Here is a 22,628-nt window from a genome sequence, read left to right on the forward strand (position 1 = left end):
ATAAACCACCTGTCAGAGGTTTTTCGGGCTGTTTAACTGGTCCAATCTACGTTTTCTGTATGAAAAAAAATATGGACTCAACAGGCCAACAGCAAATTAATCCATAATTGATATGAGAATAAGAAGATGTTGTTTGATTGCTAATGAGACAACTCTCCATCAGAGATGAAATGGCATGAAAGTAAACAACTATAATAATTGTAGGTCACGGTACGGCCATTTATGTTCGTTTGAAGCCTTTAACCTGGTAGGGTCAAGTTTTCTTATTTATAAATTTTATATACATTGTATTTTCTTGTTAATTACATTAATGTAGATGCACAAAATGAAAATCTTTAAAGATTATTAGATAAAAAAAATATATCCGTTTAAATACGAGCTTATAAATGTTCAACGAACAAGATTGAAGAAATTTTGTAAATGGGTTTTGAATTTTGAAGGTGTAAGTAAATAGAAAAGAAATCAACGAAAACTTACATTTACGACCAAGACTTCTCTAGATATTGAACGAATCCTCGCAGGCTGTAACGTATCCATAAGATTAACTGATTGATTGTTGCTTGCTTAATGTCCATTATCCGTAGGAATTAGTTTTACAAAACAACATCATGTCTCTGTAGAGCAGCAAAAAGCAGCAATTGTCTAAATATATTGTTCAATGTCTCTGTACGGCAGCAACAAACAGCAATTGTCTACATATAATGTTCACTGTCTCTGTACAGCAGCAATAAGTAGCAATTGTCTAAATATAATGTCCAATGTCTCTGTACAGCAGCAAAAAGTAGCAATTGTCTAAATATAATGTCCAATGTCTCTGTACAGCATCAAAAAGTAGCAATTGTCTGAATATAATGTCCAATGTATCTGTACAGCACCAAAAAGTAGCAATTGTCTAAATATAATGTCCAATATGTATCTGTACGGCAGCAACAAGAAGCAATTGTCTAAATATAATGTCCACTGTCTCTGTACAGCAGCAAAAAGTAGCAATTGTCTAAATATAATGTCCAAAGCTGTATCCGTATAGTGTTTGCGCTATCGTCTTAATGAATAAAGTATGAAGAACTTTGCGATAGTAATTTAGTATAAACAATATCTGATACCGTAAATCAGCTAATTAACGTTTTGTAAATATTTGTGGAGTGACATACATTCTACCTCCTTTATATTCATTTAAGATGTTGATATCGCAAACGTGTTAATATCCGAATGACGACAGTGTATATTACATAAATATGACGATGAACATGTACATTTCAGAAGATTTGTTTTTCATTATCACAATAAGATTCTAAATATACAACATCAATAATTCTGAAATTATTAATAACAATTTAAGGTCTTTGAATAAAACACGCAAACAAATATATTCTATTTTCTGATCTTGTCATGAACTATCAGAGTCAACAACTTGTCAAAATAACACAAATATTCAAATGTGTTAAAATAAACAAATATAACCAAACAAGAAATGTGCTAAATGCTCTAAAACGAATGAAATGTTACAAAAGAAAGAAAGAATAGCCCTTTAGATTAACAAACAAACTAATTTTGCAATAAAGTTAACATCTTATAAACAAACAAAGTCAAACGACCTATACATTTTTGTTTATTTTCACGTTATATCTTTAGAAAAATGATAAATGAATTCGCAAATAACTAATTAAGATTGGTCTATCACCTTTATCGCGGCCAAGTTGTTCATTAAAAAATATGAATGCAGGATCGAAGTTCAGAAATTGGGTTATCATACATTAATAAAAATGTAGTTTCCGATATCCTTTTTGTTACACATTGATGCTAATAAAGGGGAAATAACCACGCCAAAATTTATGATAAACGGAGCCACTTTCCTATCGTTAATTTTCTTTTCTTGATGTCGATGTTCGTTTCCTCCCCACATGGAGATACATGCATATAATTTGCATTTTTTATTTCGGATTGCACGGCAACTTTGAAGTAATATTTCATTACGAAAAAAACCTCTTCAAAATATCATACATTACCCAATAAAACTTTGTACGTCAGACCTTTAAATTTTGACCACAAATATAAAGATGTGTATTTGAAAAATATTGAAAACAACACCTTTAATAATTTCTTGCGTCCGAAGCGCTTTTGTGGATTTATCTTCATTAGGAACGCTCAAAGCCAAACATTTGAAATCCTAAAATAAATAGCCAAAATCATCTTAAGCCATCTTTTCCTGAGAGAGTTGAAACCTTAGTTTCTTAATAATTTCAAAATTTATAAACTGACAATTTTAGTAAAGTTTGTTAAATCATAGCAGTACCGAAGTGTGACTCCACCTGCAGATTCCAGTCTTTTTTTTTTTATTAATGTTATTTAAAAGCTAGTAATTGTCTTTCAAATAAGTCGCCGTGGCTCAATAGATTTTACATTGAATTTTCCAAAGGTATATATAAGTATCACATCTCGTGTTTACAAACATACTCGTCCCGCTGACTTTAAACAGGCAGGGATACAGTTTGCTCTACCTAGACGTGGTTTCCCTTTTCTTAAATTGGAGAAGAAGTTGATAATTCAAAATCTTAAGTAAAACCATAGAAAATTGTGTTGTCTTTTGTTATTATTGGTGTTTTCCTGTATTGCTTTGAATTTTAAAAAGATGAAGATAATTATTGTAGATATATAAATCAATACGAACGCATCTTAGAGACACAAACAATCATTATGATTCATAGGTCGATTACAACATTTGGTTGTCGCTTACGACAAGTGTTAGTTCACTATGTGTGAAGCCAAAACCTGCTTTAAGTACATATAATTTGTTAGCTAAAAGAGAATTAATTTAATAACAGATTGCTTATATCCACTTCATTTATAATTTCAAATTGGTTAATAATTGTCTCATTGTCATTGTCTCAACAATGTGCGAGTACAAGTCTGTATGCACGTACGTTTCTATTTAAATCTGTTACGGAATTTTCAGCTGGTGTTTGTTTTAAATGTTTTTGGAAAAACAGAGACGAAAAAGATAATTTTGCAACTGCGTACTTCATTGTGAGATCGTGTAGGTATTCCCATATTTACACCAATTAGTTCAGATTGCAATATAGCTTCACATGAACATTACAAAATTACATGTCATTTGAACACTTGTATGCAGTAATATTATGCAATAGAACACATTGAACAACCAACTTCTCGTCAGAAGTGCATGCCATTAAGATTCTAACTCTTAACTGTATTTAGGTTCAATTTGCTATTTCAGGAATACAACGTTATGGGTAACATTTTCAAAAGTGTATACATTGTACCATGTATCAGCTTTCCATAAAATGTCAGCTAGATCTTTTTGACAAAATTGTCAAGCCCATTTTGTTGTATGGGTCTGAAGTATGGGGTTTTAGTAGTAATGAGGTATTAGAAATGATACATTTAAAATTTTGTAAATTACTTTTAAATCTGAAATCCTCAACACCAAACTATATGGTTTACGGGGAACTAGGTCTCCATCCGGTTGACATAGATACATGTATAAAAGTTTGAGCAGTATTATTTTGGGCAAATTTGATATCCGGCAAACAAGCTAAGTTTTTCTGTATATTGTATCAACTTTATCGCCATATGAATGTTCATTTTAACATGCAGACTAAATTGATTCTATTTGTCAAAAAAATATTTCAAGATTGTGGTTTCTCATATATATGGGAAACACAAAATTTTATAGATAAAGATTGGTTAAAAACTGTTATAAAGTTTACTGTTAGACCAGTTTCTTCAGAATTGGAATTCGCTAATTCAAAATTCGTCAAAAGCTATTAACTACAAAAAATTTAAGAAAAACTGGGAATTTGAGGAATATTTTAATATTTTGAACTTTAAAGATATCGTTGTTCTTTGTCGATTTCGAACGACAAATAACAAATTGTCGATTGAAACAGGAAGGTGGCAAAATGTACTGAGAGAAAACCGTGTGTGCCATCTATGAAAAAATCGACAAATTGGTGAAGAATATCACTATATATTGGAATGTACTTTTTTCTATCAAAAACGTACAGAGTATTTATCCTCCTATTTTGTATAACGACATAATACATTTAAATTTTCGGAACTAATGTCGAGTACACGAAAACCAGTCCTGAAGAAATTTTGCTTATTAATACAAAAATATTAATACTGTGTTTGTCCTCCTGGCTAGTGACTTCTGTAACCTCTCTCCTTGTTTTATATATATTGTAAATAGTTATTGTTGTTATCTCTGTACTGATGTATATATAATATATTGGCTTTATGAGAATAAAGCTATATACCAATTGCTGTGATTGGTTAAAAGCTTTCAATCAACAATAAATATTCGTACTCAACCAATGACGAGACAATATTTCATTTTAAAATGGTTGTAATATTGTCTTTTACAAAGTCAGGAATATGACAGTTCTTTTCCATTCGTTTTTGATGTGTTTTGTCATTTTATTTTGCCATGTGATTATGGACTTTCCTCTGAGTTCAGTATTTTTGAGATTGTACTTTTTATATAATGAAACGGCAAGCTGTTTATTTTTTGGGTTGTACTTAGGTGAGGTTTCGGAATTTGTTTCAGATGTTCTGACTCATCGGGTTTTTACATACGATACAGAATAAAATATTTTGCCCCATAAAACCCTTTTTTCTTTTTATGTAAGACTTCAATAGCTCGTAAAAGGTCATTTACCAAAATTTAGTCAGTGTTAGATTTTTTTCTTTACATTTGAGACCCAATCAATACCAATGCAAATATATGAGTCAGCATTTTCCCGGCATTTTTTAAAACTCAAATATCTCGAAAAAGAGCTCGTTAAACTATCAATATGTCTAGCTTATTTTGTTCATTAACTTATGCTATTTCGATTTATAATATTTTTTAAATTCCTGGTGTTCGTGAAGTAAACTTTTGTATTTTCCAAAGAGGAAACATTTTATTAGAGGAAAAATCAACACAGTCATATATTACCTCGTTATTTTTTAAATTAATATCATAAAATGTGTCAAAAGCCTGTCCTATCACAAATATCACTAAAGCAAATTCCAACCTTTTATTTTGTTGATGTGATGCGTGTCTTCAATTACCATTTTGCGATAGTTGACAAATAGAAAATTGAAATGAACATTTCACAACACAGACCGCATATCATTAACGCAAATTGATTTCGAGGTTATTGTAGTGTCTGTGTACTATTGATCAAGGTTAAAGTGTTTATTTTCCCTTAATTTCATGCCAAATTAAAGACTGACTTTTGTGCGTCTTGGAAGAAGAAAATAATGGTTCTATCGATAAATAATTTGTCAAAGTGACATAGGCTATAATTTTGTTTTGATTATTATCACACAAGAAAACATATCGGCCACGGAAGTGAACTTGTTGAAAACATATTAAAAGTGCAGATAAAACAAGACATTTGTACTACTGATCTCTATCGTAGTAATAATTGTTTTTTATTTCTACAACTAGGTCAATTCCACTGCTGGTGGTGAACTGGTTGTCTTAAAAGGTATCAACTGCAGTGAACCCAATGATTAGAATTTTAATACGAAATTTTAAATGCATTTATGTATTTTTTTCTGAAATTTTAAAGAGCACAATTCCGCCTGTTAAAGATAGTAAAAGTTGACCTTAGACTATTAATAAATAAAGGTTACTTTAAATTGTGGCTATGTCTTTGGTACTGTCCGAGAAATCAGTTCAGACAAAAAACAACTTTTATAGCATCAACTATGTTCATCTTTGATATCGACATGCTTATATGTTTCTCCTTATTTTCAAAACAATTGAACCCTTTATTTCATCTATTTCATTTTCAAATTTGCAGGTTTTTTGGAAATGACTAGTCATGATTAAAATTAATGAGCGATTATTCACCGACATAAATAACAATGCAATAATGGATAAACTGCTTGTGTTTAATGCCACTTTTGAAACACTGGGCAATATTATTGCTGTAAGTTTTTATTGGACAGAGGAAGTCAAGAGTACCCGTGAATAACCTTCGGCAAGAACAGCCATTCCTGGACAATTAAGATCGGATTCAAACGCACCTTACAACGAGCAGGATTCGAACTCGCAACCTAAGAACAATGATATGATATCTGTTGTGATGAAAATAAAATTACAAAAAAAAGTTGTTTCCTAAAGCTAGGTTCAAACTGCCGATCAAATCAACTTGACCAAACCCGATCAAGACAAATTAAGTGATCGGAAGACTGGTCTGACGCAATCGACCAGACTGTTCGGGTTGATCTACTTTGGTCGTCATCGATCTGACTTTCTACCCGAGAATTTTTGACATGTCAAAAACATTCGAGTAAGGATCGAGAAGACAGTCAATCGAGAAGAAATCGAGTTTGGTCGGAATACAAAAACTTTACCGATCAGTACTCGATCATTTCGACCTGTACTCGACAAATGTCCGATTATTTCAAGATTAACTCGACCAATGCCCGATCGCTTTTAGATCACCGCGACTTCTATATTTTATTTTATCACAGACCAACTCGACCAATACCAAATCCCTTCGCGACCACCTTCGACCTCTCAATTCTCGATTCTCTCAAGTATGTGCAGATCTGGTTAACTCTCAAAAATTTACTTCTGCAAAGAGACATTGGCTACATTATTTTTTACTATACAAAAATTCCTCCATGTACAGTACATATCTGTACTTTTGCAAGGAGAGTTAAGATACCAAAGTCGTTAAGGAACAATCAAATTCAAAGGTCGAAAACAAATCGACACAAAAAACGAAAACCAACGAGAGAACAAACAGCAGTCCACACAACAATATATAGAAAACTAAAAACACAGCAACACGTTACCCAACAAAACCTTGGATGATCTCAGTACTTCCGGAAGGGAAGAACATCCTACAATTTTTCATATACGAAATTAACTGTGCAATAAAATTCATTATTAGACTGCTGATGACTAAGTTATCTTTCAAAGTTGGTTTATAAGAACATCAAGATTATATTTTACCTGTTTTATGGGTTTTTTTTTCTGTTTGACTGCCGTATTTTCCGTTTGTCCAAAATTGTTTGTAGTATAAAAAAAAAAAGAAAAACTGCCAATGAGACAACTCTTCACAGAACACAAAATGGCACAGAAATGATAAAAAACAACTATGATAGGTCATCTTACGGCCAAAATTTTCGTTCAAACTTTTGACGCAATCCTCACAAAAATTAGACGAAAGACAACAATTTTTAATTTGATTGCTTGATAAATATAAGTAAACAGTTTCCGAAAAGGTATCATTTCAGGGTATTGAACTTCTACTTTCGGACAAATTTTGGGGAATCATGTGACATGTTTGCCCTCTTTTTGCAATATTTTTAGCAAATACATGCAGGTTGTTGCCATAAACCAAAAAGAATTATCTTTCACCATTTAGCTACTGGATATCAAATCTATGAAAAAACACTGATTATACATCCTTATGCACATATATGACACAAACAGTACGCTTTATTCGTAAGAAAGCAAGGAAAAGGGGATGGTAAAATGTATGTATATTGCTTTTTAAGAACTAATCCAGTGACAAATCTCATTTTGTGGTGTTATTTTCAAGAAAAGAGCAACAAAAACTCTCACCATTATATCAACGTCTACTATGAGGATTTTTTTTATAAACATTTGGTTCCTCTTCGTTGAGTAAGTGCAAGTCTCTCATACTGCCAACACAGTGGTGGCCGTGTCAGCCACTGCCTCGCCTACATTTCTCGGCGCACGTTGCTGTTTATACTTCTTAATTTGTCTTCTATGCTCCCTCCAAGCTCCGTCACAGCTATTAACCTGTCTCTCTGTTCTCTTACCACCTTGCCCACAAATAAAACTGCTTTTAAATTATTTCTATGCAGATATTTTAAATATATATTTTTACTCAGGCCTTTTACTGAAGTCACTCAAATAAACGGAGAATGTGTCCATGGAATACAGATAATGTACCATCTGGCATGTAACAAATTCGCACTTGAACTGTGGTATGGGACTAACCATTGTGTATACATTTCATAAAATTTGGTTGAGCCAAAATTTAAATAAAATTAGAAAACGGAAACTGTTAATGTTGGAACGTATGGACGTTCTTACGGACGGACAAGTGTAACACTATGCCCACCCAAAAGCGGCGGGAAATAAAACATTCGGACGTTTTTGTACTGAAATTGTGTATACCTCATTCATTTCCGACTATCATTACGACCCATTTACGATCAGGTCGATCTGGTCTGGTCGAGATCAGGCTGAGATCAAGTATAGTTGATTTGCTCTAGCTAGTCGAGTAAAGATCGTGTAGAGATCGTAAATCAATCGGAATTATCAAATATGTATTCATTTTGTTGTCGGGATGGAGTCGCGATGGAGTCGTGAATGGTCCAATTAAAGTCGTGTACAGTCGCATAGCATTGAGAGAAAGTGTAAAGCTGATCGTTTGTTTTTATGACTTTAGACAACAGTGCAATGATTGTTTGTTGATTCCACCATGTTCATTGTGTGCAATGATTTTCTCACAAGTCCTTCAGCAGTCACTTTCGAAAAAGGAATAGCTTTTATTCTATTTTAACAATGTCCTTAGGTTTTGAGGAATTTAAAGACGTTCCCCCCCCCCCCCAAATAAAATTCTAAGATCACAGAATTTAATCCTGGCATCTATTATTAGTTATTTCTAAGATCACAAATATGCTTTTTAATTTTCTTTTCTATACCTACTGTGTAATAAAAAAAAAGATGGTTTTCTGATAGAAACATTTATGAAAAAAATATTTAAAGTATAAAAGTATACATCATTAGGTCCTCTTTCTTGTGCTAAAAAAAGATATCAGGAGCTTGTTAGTGGTAATTTTAGTACGGTACAGTTGAACTAGTAGAAATTCGGTACACACTATTTATCGTTCCAGTTCTTTTAATCATAAACTTGCAAATAAACAAAGCAAAATTAACCTCCCGCACAGAAGTATCGTAACTGATTAATGAATTGTCGCATATAAAAGGTTATTTGGAAGAGTTTCAAATTTCCAATACATTTACATAACTTATCTTTTGATATCGTAAATGTTTCAGTTGCCATTTTTGTTATAGAAAAAGAAAACCAAAACATTGCATACATTTTGTATTTGTACGTGATTATACGGGAAAGTCATAAATGAAACACTTAATTTTCTAATAAGTTCGATAAAGCTTCGATTTAAATGTATATTATGTTAAGCTGGGGTCACACATTCACGATTTTTACTACCGTCCTTGACAGGACCATTCCCGATTAAAAATTCTTAAAAGTCTGATCAAGATCCTGTGAATCGTGGATGGAAATTTAAACTTTAATTAAAATTTGTAAAAAAAATAATTTGATCACGACAACAATCAGATAGTGTTCAGGAAGCGTCGATATTCAACCGTTTCCAAGCGATTATGTCCCGATAATCCCGTTCTGAATCCGCTTCTGATCCGATTCGTATTTTTTGCCAGGTAAAATTCGACCGAGTCTGTCACGACTGCGTCCCGACTCTACCGAATGTAATCCGACAGAGATCAGACAGTGACCAGACAGTGAACCAACGCTGACGGAAGTTATCCGTTCGAAAACTGTCGGCATATTCGGGATGATCAGGTACTGTCGGAACGTAATCCTATCACGGTCCGCTCTATCGCATTGCAAACGGCTTTGTCTGGTCTCAGTCGTATTGTATTCTGTAATTGTCGTGACTCTGACGTGGGTATCATTGACGAATTTCGTATTAATAACGGGACTGTTTCGGAACGGTTTCGACAAAAAACGGTTCGCATTCGACAAGATCTGGATGCAATCTGGACTCAATCGGCAGAAAAACAGCTATGAAAAATTACTCCAGATCATTCCCGTTCTACAGGACACCGTCCCGAATACACAAAACATTGTTCGGAATTCGATCCGATATAGCAGAATCTGTCACGACATAGCCACGATTGTAATCCGACTAGACAAAATCGGCTGAGTTGCCCCGAATGTTACGGGACGCACCTAACTCTCGGGGTGCTTTGCCGAGCTATTCGGACCCTTCCCGACCCGTAGGAATCTGTTACTAACTAAAACGACTGCGTTCAGACAGTGATAGGACATTCCAGATAATTGAGGATAGTAATCTGACTTTTTCACTTTTCGTGTCGTATCGCTGTCTGATCTCAAACGGGAACTATAATCGGCAATGTGTGAACCCCGCATTAGACGTTTTACAAAGCACGCTCCCGATCAAAGATTAGTTTTAGAAAATTAGTTTTGCGTGCGAATAACTACTAATTCCAAAAAAAATAAAATCATACAGTTGTAGGTCACATTCAAAAATTAAATACAAAAACCCATTAGATTATCACAAATCAAATGCTGGAACAGTTATATTAAGGATGTACTTAGGTGAGGTTAGGTGAAAATTAATAAATCAAGAATTTAAAACTGATTCTTCAAGGATAAAAATAAGCTAAAAATATTAATAGGTGATGGACCTCCTTTTCGAGATATTTTAGATTTTTAATAAAAAATATGTCGGGGAAAAGGCTGTCTCGGGACTTTTACCTTATGATTTCATGGGTATTAATTGGGTCCCAAAACAAAAGAAAAAAAATTAAGAATCTTCCGAGGCTAAAATTTTGGTAAATGACCTTTCATGAGCTATTTTGTCTTATATGAAAAAATAAATGGGTGTTATGGGGCAAAATATTTTACCTCGTTTTGTATGGAAAAACACCAAGGTGTCTGAAAATTTGACACGAACTCCAAAACATCACCTAAGTACATCCTTAAGTCAAGTCTTTAAGTTAGTATGGAATTATACATGACAACGAGTTCAAATAGGTCGATAAATATCAAATGAATTATCAGTATTTACTTTTATATCAAATTAAAAAAAAAACTAGTAGACACATTTATAAAGCCAGCGGTTGTTTTTGTTTTTTGTTTTATCCTGCAATCAGCAAACTATAATAGATCAGATAAAAGGTTACCGTATATATTAAACCATTTGTTTGCTTTATTTGCACTAAGTTATGAACTTGATACATACATACAATGTATATATAATGTGCTTTTTCGCTTTTCGCCTTTTTTTAAAACTTGGACACAGGTTTACATAAGCCGACAATATATACATATATATATAGTTTATATATCTTTCACATTTTTTATGTTTTTTTCCCTTGTTATAACTTATACCCACCATTGTTTTGTATTGTTTGTATATATGTAAAATTGTATTCCTCTTGTTACACGTATACATTTGTATATGTATTGTGTCTGAGTGATCAAATAGAGTTAAAAAAAAAAACGTTTTTTTTAAAAATGCCGTCTTATAAATCATAAACAAATATTTTTAAAGGTTTTGCCATACGAAATAAGTCTTAAGGGGGCTCCTGGGTATAAATCAATTTTTTTTTTCTAATATAGGATTTCGCTATATTTTTTTATAAATGAACTTTATCATATACTTAAAAGAAAAATGAAATCAAAAAATGGGGTCACCGTTCATTTAAGCTCACAATCTGCCTCCGGAAGAAGCATACATTTTTGTTAATGTTCTTTTTTTCTGTTGAACTAATAGGAGAAATAGAGGTAATAACAGTCTCCGGGACAAGTTTGCAATTCCGCTGAGTGCAAAAGTTGTCACCTTAATTTTTGGAGTTAAGTCAAAACAAAGTTGATAACTTGGTTGGTATTGGTTCCCTGATATTTGTCCTAAAATTTTTTGGATCTAGCACCACTGTTGAAAAAGTTATGCCCCTTTTTTCAACAATTTCCTCAGAGGAAAAGTACTTTTCCTCAAGGGAAATCAAATTTCCCTGAAGGAAAAAGATTTTTCCTCAAGGGAAATTGTTTTTTCCTCAAGGGAAAAAGATTTCCCTTAGGGAATTTGCTGCATAATTATTTCCTTTGAGGAAATTCTATTTCCTTAGAGGAAATTCTTTTTCCTTAGAGGAAATTCTTTTTCCTTTGAGGAAATTTGCAGCTTCAAATTTTCCTTGGAGGAAATACTTTTTCCTGTGAGGAAATTTGTAGCTTCAAATTTTCCTTGGAGGAAATACTTTTTCCTGTGAGGAAATTTTTGACAAACACTTTTCCTTGGAGGAAAATTCAAGACAACAAATTTCCTCTAGGAAAATCATTGTTCTTCAAATTTCCTCTAAGGAAATTTCTGAAGATCAAATTTCCCTTAAGGAAATGTTTTCCCTTATTTTTACTTGTTGAACATTTCTTCACTACACCATGTATACAAACAGTATGAATATAATAATAACAAGACTGTATAATTGATGCAAATGATATTTAAAACTTTAATAAATGTTTGACTCAACATTTTAATGACATTGAAAATAATACAGTCTGACTGTTTAGATCTAGGTATTGTTTATACTTTTTTTATAAATTTAACTTTGATTTATAATTTTTTTTGGAGCAAATGCTTCTATTTTCTTTGTAATTGTTTCAATGCGATACATTAATAAGCAACCAATTTGAATGTCATACCATTTGTGGTGTTCTAAAGAATTTGTTTATATATTTGCAGATTAAATAATAAAATAAACACTTTTCGTGTTATTTTAAATTAGAATTTCTTCTGTTTCAGCTTGTGTACAGTTATTCAATCCACTACGTAAGAATTCAGTGAATACATTATTCCATTCACTAAACAATTCCCTTCAATTCTAAGAGAAATCATTTTTGCAAATTGTTCTTCAATGATCTTCTTCTGTATATTTGATATGAGGGAGCGATGTAAATGAGTGGATAAAACTGGTGTTCCTTTTTTCAACAACAAAATAGTATTTGTTCAGCATTCTCCTTTCTTTTGATTAAGATATGTTGTTGCTTTTATGCAATAGTGTTTTTGTGTATCTATGATAGAACTCCATTTTGTTTATGGTCATTATCATGTGATAATGTTGAAATTTCCTATTTCTTTTTTGCAGGAAAGCACACATTCCATTTCAAATTAATCCAATTATGCACTATGTAAATAAATTTCAACTATAAGTTTCCTCTTCAGTAATGACCTATTGATCATGAAAACCAAGATGTCTGATCACCTATAAATACACAAAATAAACAAATAAAATGTTATAAATGGAGAGAGAAACAGCAATAAATGTTTTTCATGTGTATCTTTCCTTATTAAAATACATTAAGTAAACTTGAACTCGAGAAAAATAAATAACTGCGATGTAGACTAGAAAGTATAAAATGCCAAATAAAGTATTCACGAAAAATTAGTTGATTTACAGAAGTCAAGTCCCTGTTTGCAGGAAATTTACATCATTGGTTGTCTGGTGGAGAGTTGTCTTATTGGCAATCATACCACATCTTATTTTTATATAACCTTGTCATATTCCTATTGTGCCTGTCCAAAGTTCAGAGCCTGTAGCTTTTGTCAGTTTAGTCTGACACTAAAATTTAGTGGTTGTTGTTGTTGTTGTTTCATACCGGTCATATTTATTTTTTGTAATTTATTTTGTTATAAACTAGGCAATTACCATGATTAGTTTTACAGTTTGGATTTTTTCAATGTTTCATCTTTAGGTCTTTTATAGCTGCCTACTTTGACTATAGTATAGGGTATGGATTTTCTCATTATTGAAGGTCGTAACAGGCCTACAATTGCTTTCTCAAAGCCATGATAGTTTTCATATTTAATATACCACATCTTTTAATTTTTATAGTAATCATGATACTAGTAATCATCTTTCAAGTTCAATAACTTTTTTAAAATTAAAAGGTGCCTTACCATTTAGGTTTAGTTGGCTTCTGCAAATTTTACATTGCCTATCATTTCTGCTGTATATAATTTCTCTGTATCTTCTATAGTTCTTGTCCTATACATAAAAGAGTAAAAGTTGAATGACATCTTGCATCAATATTTTTTTCTGTTTAATGTACATTATGTATATTAATGTGTGTTTAATAAAAATCTAAACCATGAGTGCTTGATAAGCTTCTTGCCCTTATAGCTGGTCTTTAAGCTTTAAATGAATTTTAATGATCGACTAAAAAACTATGAGCACTGTGCAAATAAGACCCCTGCCCTCCAAAAAAAACAAAACATGCACAAACAGTGGTATTTATTGACATAAAACATGTATATAATTTGGCTCCATTTATAGATATATATCTCAAGTGACTATAAGTTTAAGGCTGTGATTTTTTTAACAAATCCATAAATTTCTAAAACCTTTCAAAGTTTTTGAAAATGGACAATTTTAAAATAACTTTGCAACAACTAAAGTTCCTTAACTCTGCATCTTATAAAAAAATATACATGATAAATAGGGAATGATACTCCAGCTTGCATATTATTCAAAGTTTTAAAGGAACATAACTGAAGAACGGTAAAAGTTTTACTACCAAAATTTGAAATTGATCTGATTAAAATTGTGATAAAAAGTATTTTTTTAAAGTTTAATAAAATTTGGTTGAGGGAAACTTAAGTTAGAAGGCCGAAACATTTTTTTCCATTTTTAAAGAACATAACTATAGAATTTAGTAAAAGAGACACTACCAAAATTCAAACTTAATCTGTATTTTGTGATGATAAGCATTGTGTATTGATTTCATAACATTTGTTTGAGACAAACTAAATTTTAGAGAACAGGAAACCAAAAATTCAGCATATTTTCCCCATTTCTAAAGGGGCATAACTCTGATACTCTAGTACAGTAACACTGACATCACCAAAATTCAAACTTGATATGAGAATTGTGATAACAAGCTTTTGTAAAAGTTTAATTGAATTTGGTTGAGGCAAACTAAAGTACTGTAAGAGAACAAAAAACAACTTTGGGACAGACGGACAAACGATCTGACAAGTGTTAAACATTATGCCCCCTCCACTTTGGGTCATAACAATAAAAAGGGAGTTTGTCAAGATATAAAAACAATTCACCAAAGTTTCATAAAAATTTGTGAAAGCATTCTTGAGACTATCCTAATCCCAAGTCATGATAGTACAATGACATAAATCAGATTTTTTTTTAAATTAAAAGGAAAATTATCATGTTTATGTTATACAAAAATAATTCACCAAGTTTCATGAAAATTGCTCAAAGCATTATTAATAGTATACGTACTGGAAAAATCCCCGCTTTTATGAATGAAATCCCTAACTTTAAATTAAAAATTTAAAATCCCTAAAAATTAAAAAGGAGCTTAATTATCATGATTATATCAATAGATAATTCACCAAAGTATTATGAAAATTTTATGATTAATGTATTCTAATTCCAAGACTATCTAAGACATGGTTTGTTTGAATTAAAAAAGTTGGAATAAAGTACCTGCTAGAATTCAGGAGAATTAGACCAAATCAGGCTATCTTCTAGATTATCAGACAATTGACTGTACATAGAAAAGGAATTTTCTTTTTTCTTTTTTCTTATTTAGCTATTTGTTATCTCTGTCCTTAATATATACTGAACTAAGCCATTTTTTCACATATTTTTTTTGTTTTTTCTCTCTTGTGACTTGTTATTTAACATAACAAAAAAAACCAAAGGCAATGAAAGAGAAACTGACAATGCCAAGGCAAAACATAAGATGCAGAAAAGAAAAACAAAACAAAACACTAAGCAACACCAACATCACCAAAAAACTAGTGTTGAATTCATGTGCTCAGTCAGTCAGTGAGAGTTCGCAGATCCTGACCTACTATATCTATGCTTAAAAACCTAAAAATCATATAGTTCTAAACATATTTTGTAAATTTATACTTGATTAAAATGTTGTCATAAATAGCATAGACACCTCTGAGTTTTGAGAACCACATGTGTTAATTGTGCGAGTATAATCATTGATAATCATGCACAAGATTGACTTTTTAAAGCCTATATATTGAAATTTTCTGAAAATATTGCATGCATTTATTAATATGACCAATTTCAAGAAATGCACAAAGATGTGAGATGATTTATATAATTGTAATTTCAGGAATTTACAGTAAAGGCTTTTATCCTCACTGCATTTTGCACTTTTCCTAATTCAGGAGCCAGAAGTTATGGCCTTTGTGACCTTTGTATGATTTTTATTTTAGTTTCTTTTTTTTTATATTGAAGAGTTTAGTATGACGTCCATTATCACTCAACTAGTATACATTTTTGTTTAATGGCAAGCTAAAGCATGCCTCACAGGCACGGATCCAGGGGGGGGCTGAAGGTTGGACATGTTGGAACCCCCTTTCTTTATTGGACGATCAATGCATTTGAATGTGGACATGTAGTTGGACACCCCCCCCCAAAAAAAATTGTCCTGGGTTAGGAACCCCTCCTTTATATGACTAGATCCACCCCAGTCTCAGGTTGCGGGATTTTCTCGTTGCAATGAAGACCCATCGGTGACCTATGGCTGTTATCTGCTCTTTGGTCATGTTGTTATCTCTTTGATACATTCCCCATTTCCATTTCCATTTTCTTTTCGGTTCTATCATAAATATTAGAAACGAGTTTGGCGCCTTTACAAAAATATAATTGTCTGTGCTGATAGGGGAGTATGTGTGCATACCAATATTTAAATTTTCTAGGCCTTCTTTTTGAATATTTTGTGCATTTCTTGGTAAAATACTGTCAGACCTCGAGTGCTGTTGTTTTACAAAAACGGTCAAGTAATGTAGGGGAAAGAAACTAACTAAAAAGACCAAAATAAGCCACAACTAATGGGGGTCTCATTGGGGGTTCTGTTCACGGATCCCGCTTAGTTACTACTTATTTTTTTAGATTCTCGCATGATGCCATCCCGCGTACACTATGTAAGTGAACAATTCTGCTATTTTTGTAATTTCCCATGTCCCGCTAAACTTCATTTCCCATTTTCACGGCACAATAATTTGAGGGAGGATAGGACCTTTATCGGGACTGCGGGATCGGGTGTTTTTAAGCTCTGGATTTCGGGATTGACCCTTTCGGGATACGATAATTCTTTTTTCGAATTTCGGGACTTCTGGATTTCGTGTTTTTTAAGCCCGGGATTTCGGGATTTCGTGTTTTTAAGCTCGGGATTTCGGGATCAGTACCCCTCCTACCCTCCCTCATAATTTGACTTTCATGTGTCACGTTTACAAAAAATACGCCTCGACAATCCCGAGTCCCGCTCAGACCCCCCTTATAGGTACATAATGAATAGTTTTACTTTACTATGTAGTCAGTAGTCGGGTCAAATACACATGTATACACTTTTAGACGACCTTAGATTCATTTCACAGCGAAAATACTCATTTATATTGAACATTTTAGATCACTTTACATTTAGATTTTATAACTTTTAAAATAAAGACCATATAGATTTAAGATCATTTAATCGAAAGATTATAATTTGTCAATGCGCAACTGTAACCAGGTACTGAATTTTTTTTTTTGCATGCGTTAAGTTAAAAGTGCCGGGAATAGAAAAGCAAGTTAAACTTCTCATCTGGACTTTTTAATAAGTCTGTATACGGACCTCTTCTCTATTTTGGGATTGAAAAAAAATCTAAAGTTAAAAATGCGGTTTTGAGCCTATTTCTTCTTTTTAATTTGGTAACACGTTAAGCCATTAGTGACACTAATATGGTATATTACCAATAATAAGGCCATATATTTCGGTGTGTAGAAATACCGCAAAAGACTTCTTAGTGCACTAAGAAGAAAGTTTTTGCATTAAGGACACTAAAACGATGTTTTAAGATCACAGCGAACATGAATATAAGAGGATATGATTAAATACCTCAAATCTATAAAGTTAGGTATCAATAGATTTTGTAATTTTGAAGTTAAATGACTTTTTAATCAACGCCTGCCACTCGCCACGTGACCAACGGTTTATTGCAGATTCCCGAATCATCATGTTCAATCAACCTAATCCAATAAACAATTGTCTTTTGATCGTTACTTATTGATTAATCAATGGTTGTTAACCTAACGGTTTAGCGTGGTATAAATTCAAGTTTATGAAAGAAAAATAAAAAATAAATTTTGTGTTTTAAAACTTTGCCTTTGTTATATATATTTAGTTTTTAAGGAAATTGCTATGCAAGCTTTTTTTTTATTTAAAGAACCCTATTTTGAGATAAAAATTGAGAAACAAATGCTTTTGATATTTCATTTCCTTACTAACAACACAAGAGTTTACATACTATCATTATTCCTTGAAAGACATTTGAGAGTATGTGGTGTCCATGGGGTTCTTCAAAATCCGATTACAGAAGTAACATATAGAAAAACTCCAAGAGGTAAAATTATATTACGTTTTAAAAAGAGAATTATAGAATAAATCATAACTGTCTTCTATGAACGATAACTTTAAACTGGTGTCAATGCTTTTTTTTTTAACAATTCATCTTTATTTCAACAATTGAAGATGAATACCATTTTATTTTATAATGTAATAAGCACTATGGGCAGGCGCGGATCCAGAGCTTGAAGTGGGGGTTTGGGGGAGGGGTTATGTGAGAAATGTTTAAAACACTAGAGAAGTTTTCATGTTATACCAAACCATATGTTTTTCAATAAATGGCACACTTTTTTTCTCGCTTTAACCCCCTAAATCCGCTAATGATGTGGGAAAACTAAATTATTTAGTTAACTTAATCATATGACTCTTAAGCCCGTTCTGCCATTATTAAGAAACGCTAAAGAACGGAAATGTATGATTTTAAGATTTGGAAATAAATGAAATTGGTGTCACAAATGGTATGTCTGCTTGTATTTAAAATATTTTATAAATAGATATAATGCTCATATACATAATTATTAACGGTTGTTTTACTTCGCTTATTTATAGCATTTAACAAATAACTTCGTATTCTTATTTTCGGCATCAAATAAAAATAATGGAATAAATATATAGGAAGTTCCAATCAATAGACAACGTACAGAACAGAGCAATTCGATATTACTTAGGCGTTCACAGATTTGCACCAATTCTAGCACTGTATGGGGATACTGGATGGATACCAAGTCAGTTTCGGCATTGGGTGAACATTATTCGATACTGGAATAGGCTTTTATCGTTTGAAGACGACCGATTAACGAAAGTGGTGTTCAATATGGATTATGATCGTTGCACAAACAATTGGTGTAGTGACACTAAAGATATTTTCACTAAACTTAATATGTTACATTATTACGAAAGTAGAACAATGGTGGATTTAAAATCTTTTGAACAAATTGTACGAACTTATTACAGTGATATATGGAGAGAGTCCTTGATAAATAAACCAAAGCTACGATCTTACTTAAACTTTAAAACTAGAGCACTATGTAAAACTAAATCTTACGAAACACGAGCGATCTGTGCTAGCCCAGTTTAGATGCGGATTATTACCGATCAGAATTGAGACTGGTAGATATATTGGAACGTTACGCACGCTGTTCCTACAACCCCTAGGATTTGTAACACAATCTTTGAAATTTCCTCCGCAAAACAAAATAAAAATGTTAGCAAACACGAACCACTATAAAACAAATTCAATATATGTTTTAAATTATGTTTTTATAGCTCTTGATCATATACTAAGTAATATCTAGTATATTTGAGGATTAAAATAACAAAGCTATGTGAAAAAAACGGATGTCCAACGTTACATTTATGAAAAACTGTTTTGACTCTTATGTATAGTGATCATATTTCTTATTCTCTGATCTTCCGGAAACTTGGCAGGAACAACGGTATGTGTCGATTCTTTGTGGCGTTAAAGCCGTTATTTTGCCAAATTTCATTTGACTCGGTGTCCGCATATTAAGCTTGAATAAGAAAAATGTCCAACGACGTTTTTCGGTAACTTAATGACTGAAAGTGAATTTTATAAGTAGATATAGCGGAAAACGAATAAAAAGAGTAAGACAATAACAACATCTACCAAAAGTACAAATATTTACCTCATTGTTCGTGAGTTCAAATATTGCAGATTTTATAAAATCTTCTCTACACAGTCGTTTTTCAAGCGGTAGCCATTTTGTCCAAGTTGATATTTCATTTTTCAAAGCAGTTAACGCGTATTTTTTAACTGATATTTCAATAAGTTATTTATAATTGATCAAAACAAAAGTTAGATACACGAAGAGTACAAAATGCCAAAATTCTTTTCTTATTAACTACATATTTGGGTCTTTAAGGAATAATTTTTTTCAACACATTACAAAACGGTAGCCGTTTTGTCCAAACGTCGAAAAACGTCGAAAAATCCGAAAAACGCTAATTTCCGACGTTACATGTCCTAAAGTTTCAATTAAATGTTCATGATAATTAAAACAAATCGTTTGGTGAAATTTGGAAAAAGATGTTGATGGCTGCCGAAAAAAAAAATAGTGCATGTTGCTACATGTATAGACTCCGACCGGGACATAGATTCGACACAGGTTAAATTTTGCAATTTTTATTGATCGTAAGTCCACAGAATGTTTTACCTTGCAATTTGTCCTGCTATTCATGTTATAACTGAAAGTTATTCCTGTACTACATGTACTAGCGAAGCCGGAACTTTTCGTCAATATTAACTTGTGCATGAAATTGAGGTAATTGAAAGACAAATCCAAAACAGCGACGAAAACCGTTTCATTGAATTAATAAAACCTGGGATTATATTAGCCGTTTTTACGGACAATTCAAGAGTAGATTACTTTATTTTAAAATGTATATCAGAAGTTAAACAATTTAAGCAAGCAACTTTAGAAGACTTGGAAAATAATTCTCAAGCCAAGATTCAAGAAATTAAAGGGGTGTATTTCGACAAATTATGTGCCAAGAAAAATACAATTCTATTCAAATTAATCAAGGTTAAAAATGTTTCGATTTACTTGCAGAGTGTCAGATATATTTGTATTGGGGTTGAATTAAGATATAGAAATTTTACAATAACAGATGATATGCACCATGAAAGTTAAACATACTATGATAAAAGTTTTGCACATTATTTATGGAAACCGTATACATGTACTTCCGTCCAATTTTTCCTTCCTACATTACTTGCGACAGTAAGCACTGCATTTTTAGGGGAAATAACTTAAAAGGTAGACATTATTAAATCGATTTCCACAACTTGAAGTAATTTATGATAAAATGATATCACAAAAAGAACAGAACCAGAATCAACCAACAACATATAAAAAAAACGATTAAAACTTGCAAAAATTAATCAAAGTCAAAAACCCTTTTTGTCGCCGCATTTTTAGTGTAACGTCGTGTTGTAGGAACATCGTGCACAACGTTTGGGGAACCAGTAGAAAACAGACTATGCCGATTTTGTAATTCTCAAAATGTTGAAAGTGAGCTACATTTTCTTATAAACTGCACATTTTATAATGATATCAGACAAACTGTTTTTAGCGAGATATTAATGGTGCCTGACTTTACGCAACTAGATGAGCAGGGAAAATTAACATTTCTAATGGTGAACCATCCAAGGAAAATAGCTAAATACTTAGCAGCGTCACTTTTCCGTAGAAAACAAACAGTTTACTCTATAGTTAACATTCTTAAACTTTTTCACAAACATTAGTTGAATAATATATGAACTTTTACAATCGTTAATTCTTAATCTATAATTATCTGTAATTTAAATTTAAATTGGCAATTGACACGTGATATTAGAACATTTATATTGAACTAACAGTAAAAGGTGACTTATTGGTCCATTGGGCCGGGTGTATTATATGTAATTATATTTTGTACAAATTTATGCTGATTTACACATGTCACTATAATAAACAATTTACTTACTTACTTACTTACTTTATATTTTAAAAGACAAGGAAAGTGAATTAAAAATATATACAACAAAAATAAGCCAAAGGAGATGTGGTACGGCTGTCAATGAAACACCTATCCACAAAAGTTAAAAATGAAGAAGATGTCAGAAATAAATTGGTCATAATTTATTTACAGTCTAAAACATCGAAGGGACTAAACATCAACCTATACATATTTATACTTGTAATGCATTTGTATATAAACATCGAATCAGAAATATGTTCCTTTCCTAAACATGTTTAAAAACATTGCTGTGATAGTTATCAAAAGTACCAGGATTATAATTTAGTACGCCAGACGCGCGTTTCGTCTACACATGCAAGACTCATCAGTAACGCTCAAATCGAAATATTGATAAATGGCATAGTTCTTAACATTAGAAAAATGAATGAAGTATTGGCAACTGGACGTTAAGCAACCAAATATCAATCCTCACTTTTCCGTGAAGTGTTCACAATTATTTGTCTTTTTAAAATTAAAAGGATGAAAAATCCCAAACTGAAAAGAGTTGAAAATACGCTATTAATTTAGAAGTAAAAAATATAGCAGACAGAATAAATACGGCAAAAACAAACAAATGAAAAAAAAATAGAGAACAATTTGAAATACCATATACATGTTTAATCAGTATACTAGTACATTATTCACGGGCCAAGGTTGAGCGAACATGAATTGCTATCGATTATACTAAAGGTGACAATCAACTTTTTGAGGCACGTGTCGAGAAAACATTAGAAAAAATATAATTTAAAATTATGAAAGGAGTAGGTCCTTAGTGCACATTTTTGTTCTTAGTGCACTAAGGAGGTCCTTTGCGGTGTTTCTACGGACCCCATATATTTGAAGCTGTTCAAAATTCTGTACATTATAGGTACGTATATCAGATCGGACAATAATTTT

The 22,628-nt window shown here is 32.0% G+C and overlaps 1 protein-coding gene and 1 long non-coding RNA gene across 4 annotated transcripts in view; both read right to left on the minus strand.

Moving 5' to 3' along the window:
* LOC143044798 (atrial natriuretic peptide-converting enzyme-like) overlaps positions 1-22,628 on the minus strand; it is a 110,963-nt gene that overhangs the window by 57,227 nt on the left and 31,108 nt on the right. The window contains exon 1 of one of the 3 annotated variants that reach the window (XM_076216961.1): positions 478-1,011. The exons of the other annotated variants lie outside the window; for them this stretch is intronic. Within the exon in view, the coding sequence (XP_076073076.1) occupies positions 478-537 (60 nt within the window). The 5' untranslated portion in view covers positions 538-1,011. Of the gene's footprint in view, positions 1-477; positions 1,012-22,628 lie in introns of those variants that run through there. 3 annotated transcript variants of the gene reach the window in all.
* On the minus strand, positions 12,269-16,802 carry LOC143044796 (uncharacterized). The gene is made up of 3 exons (XR_012968781.1): positions 16,509-16,802; positions 13,744-13,831; positions 12,269-13,048 (listed from the first exon to the last, which is right to left on the minus strand). It is a non-coding gene; the product is annotated as an uncharacterized LOC143044796 (long non-coding RNA).

Source organism: Mytilus galloprovincialis, chromosome 9 (genome assembly GCF_965363235.1).
Source record: "Mytilus galloprovincialis chromosome 9, xbMytGall1.hap1.1, whole genome shotgun sequence".
Classification (NCBI taxonomy): domain Eukaryota; kingdom Metazoa; phylum Mollusca; class Bivalvia; order Mytilida; family Mytilidae; genus Mytilus; species Mytilus galloprovincialis.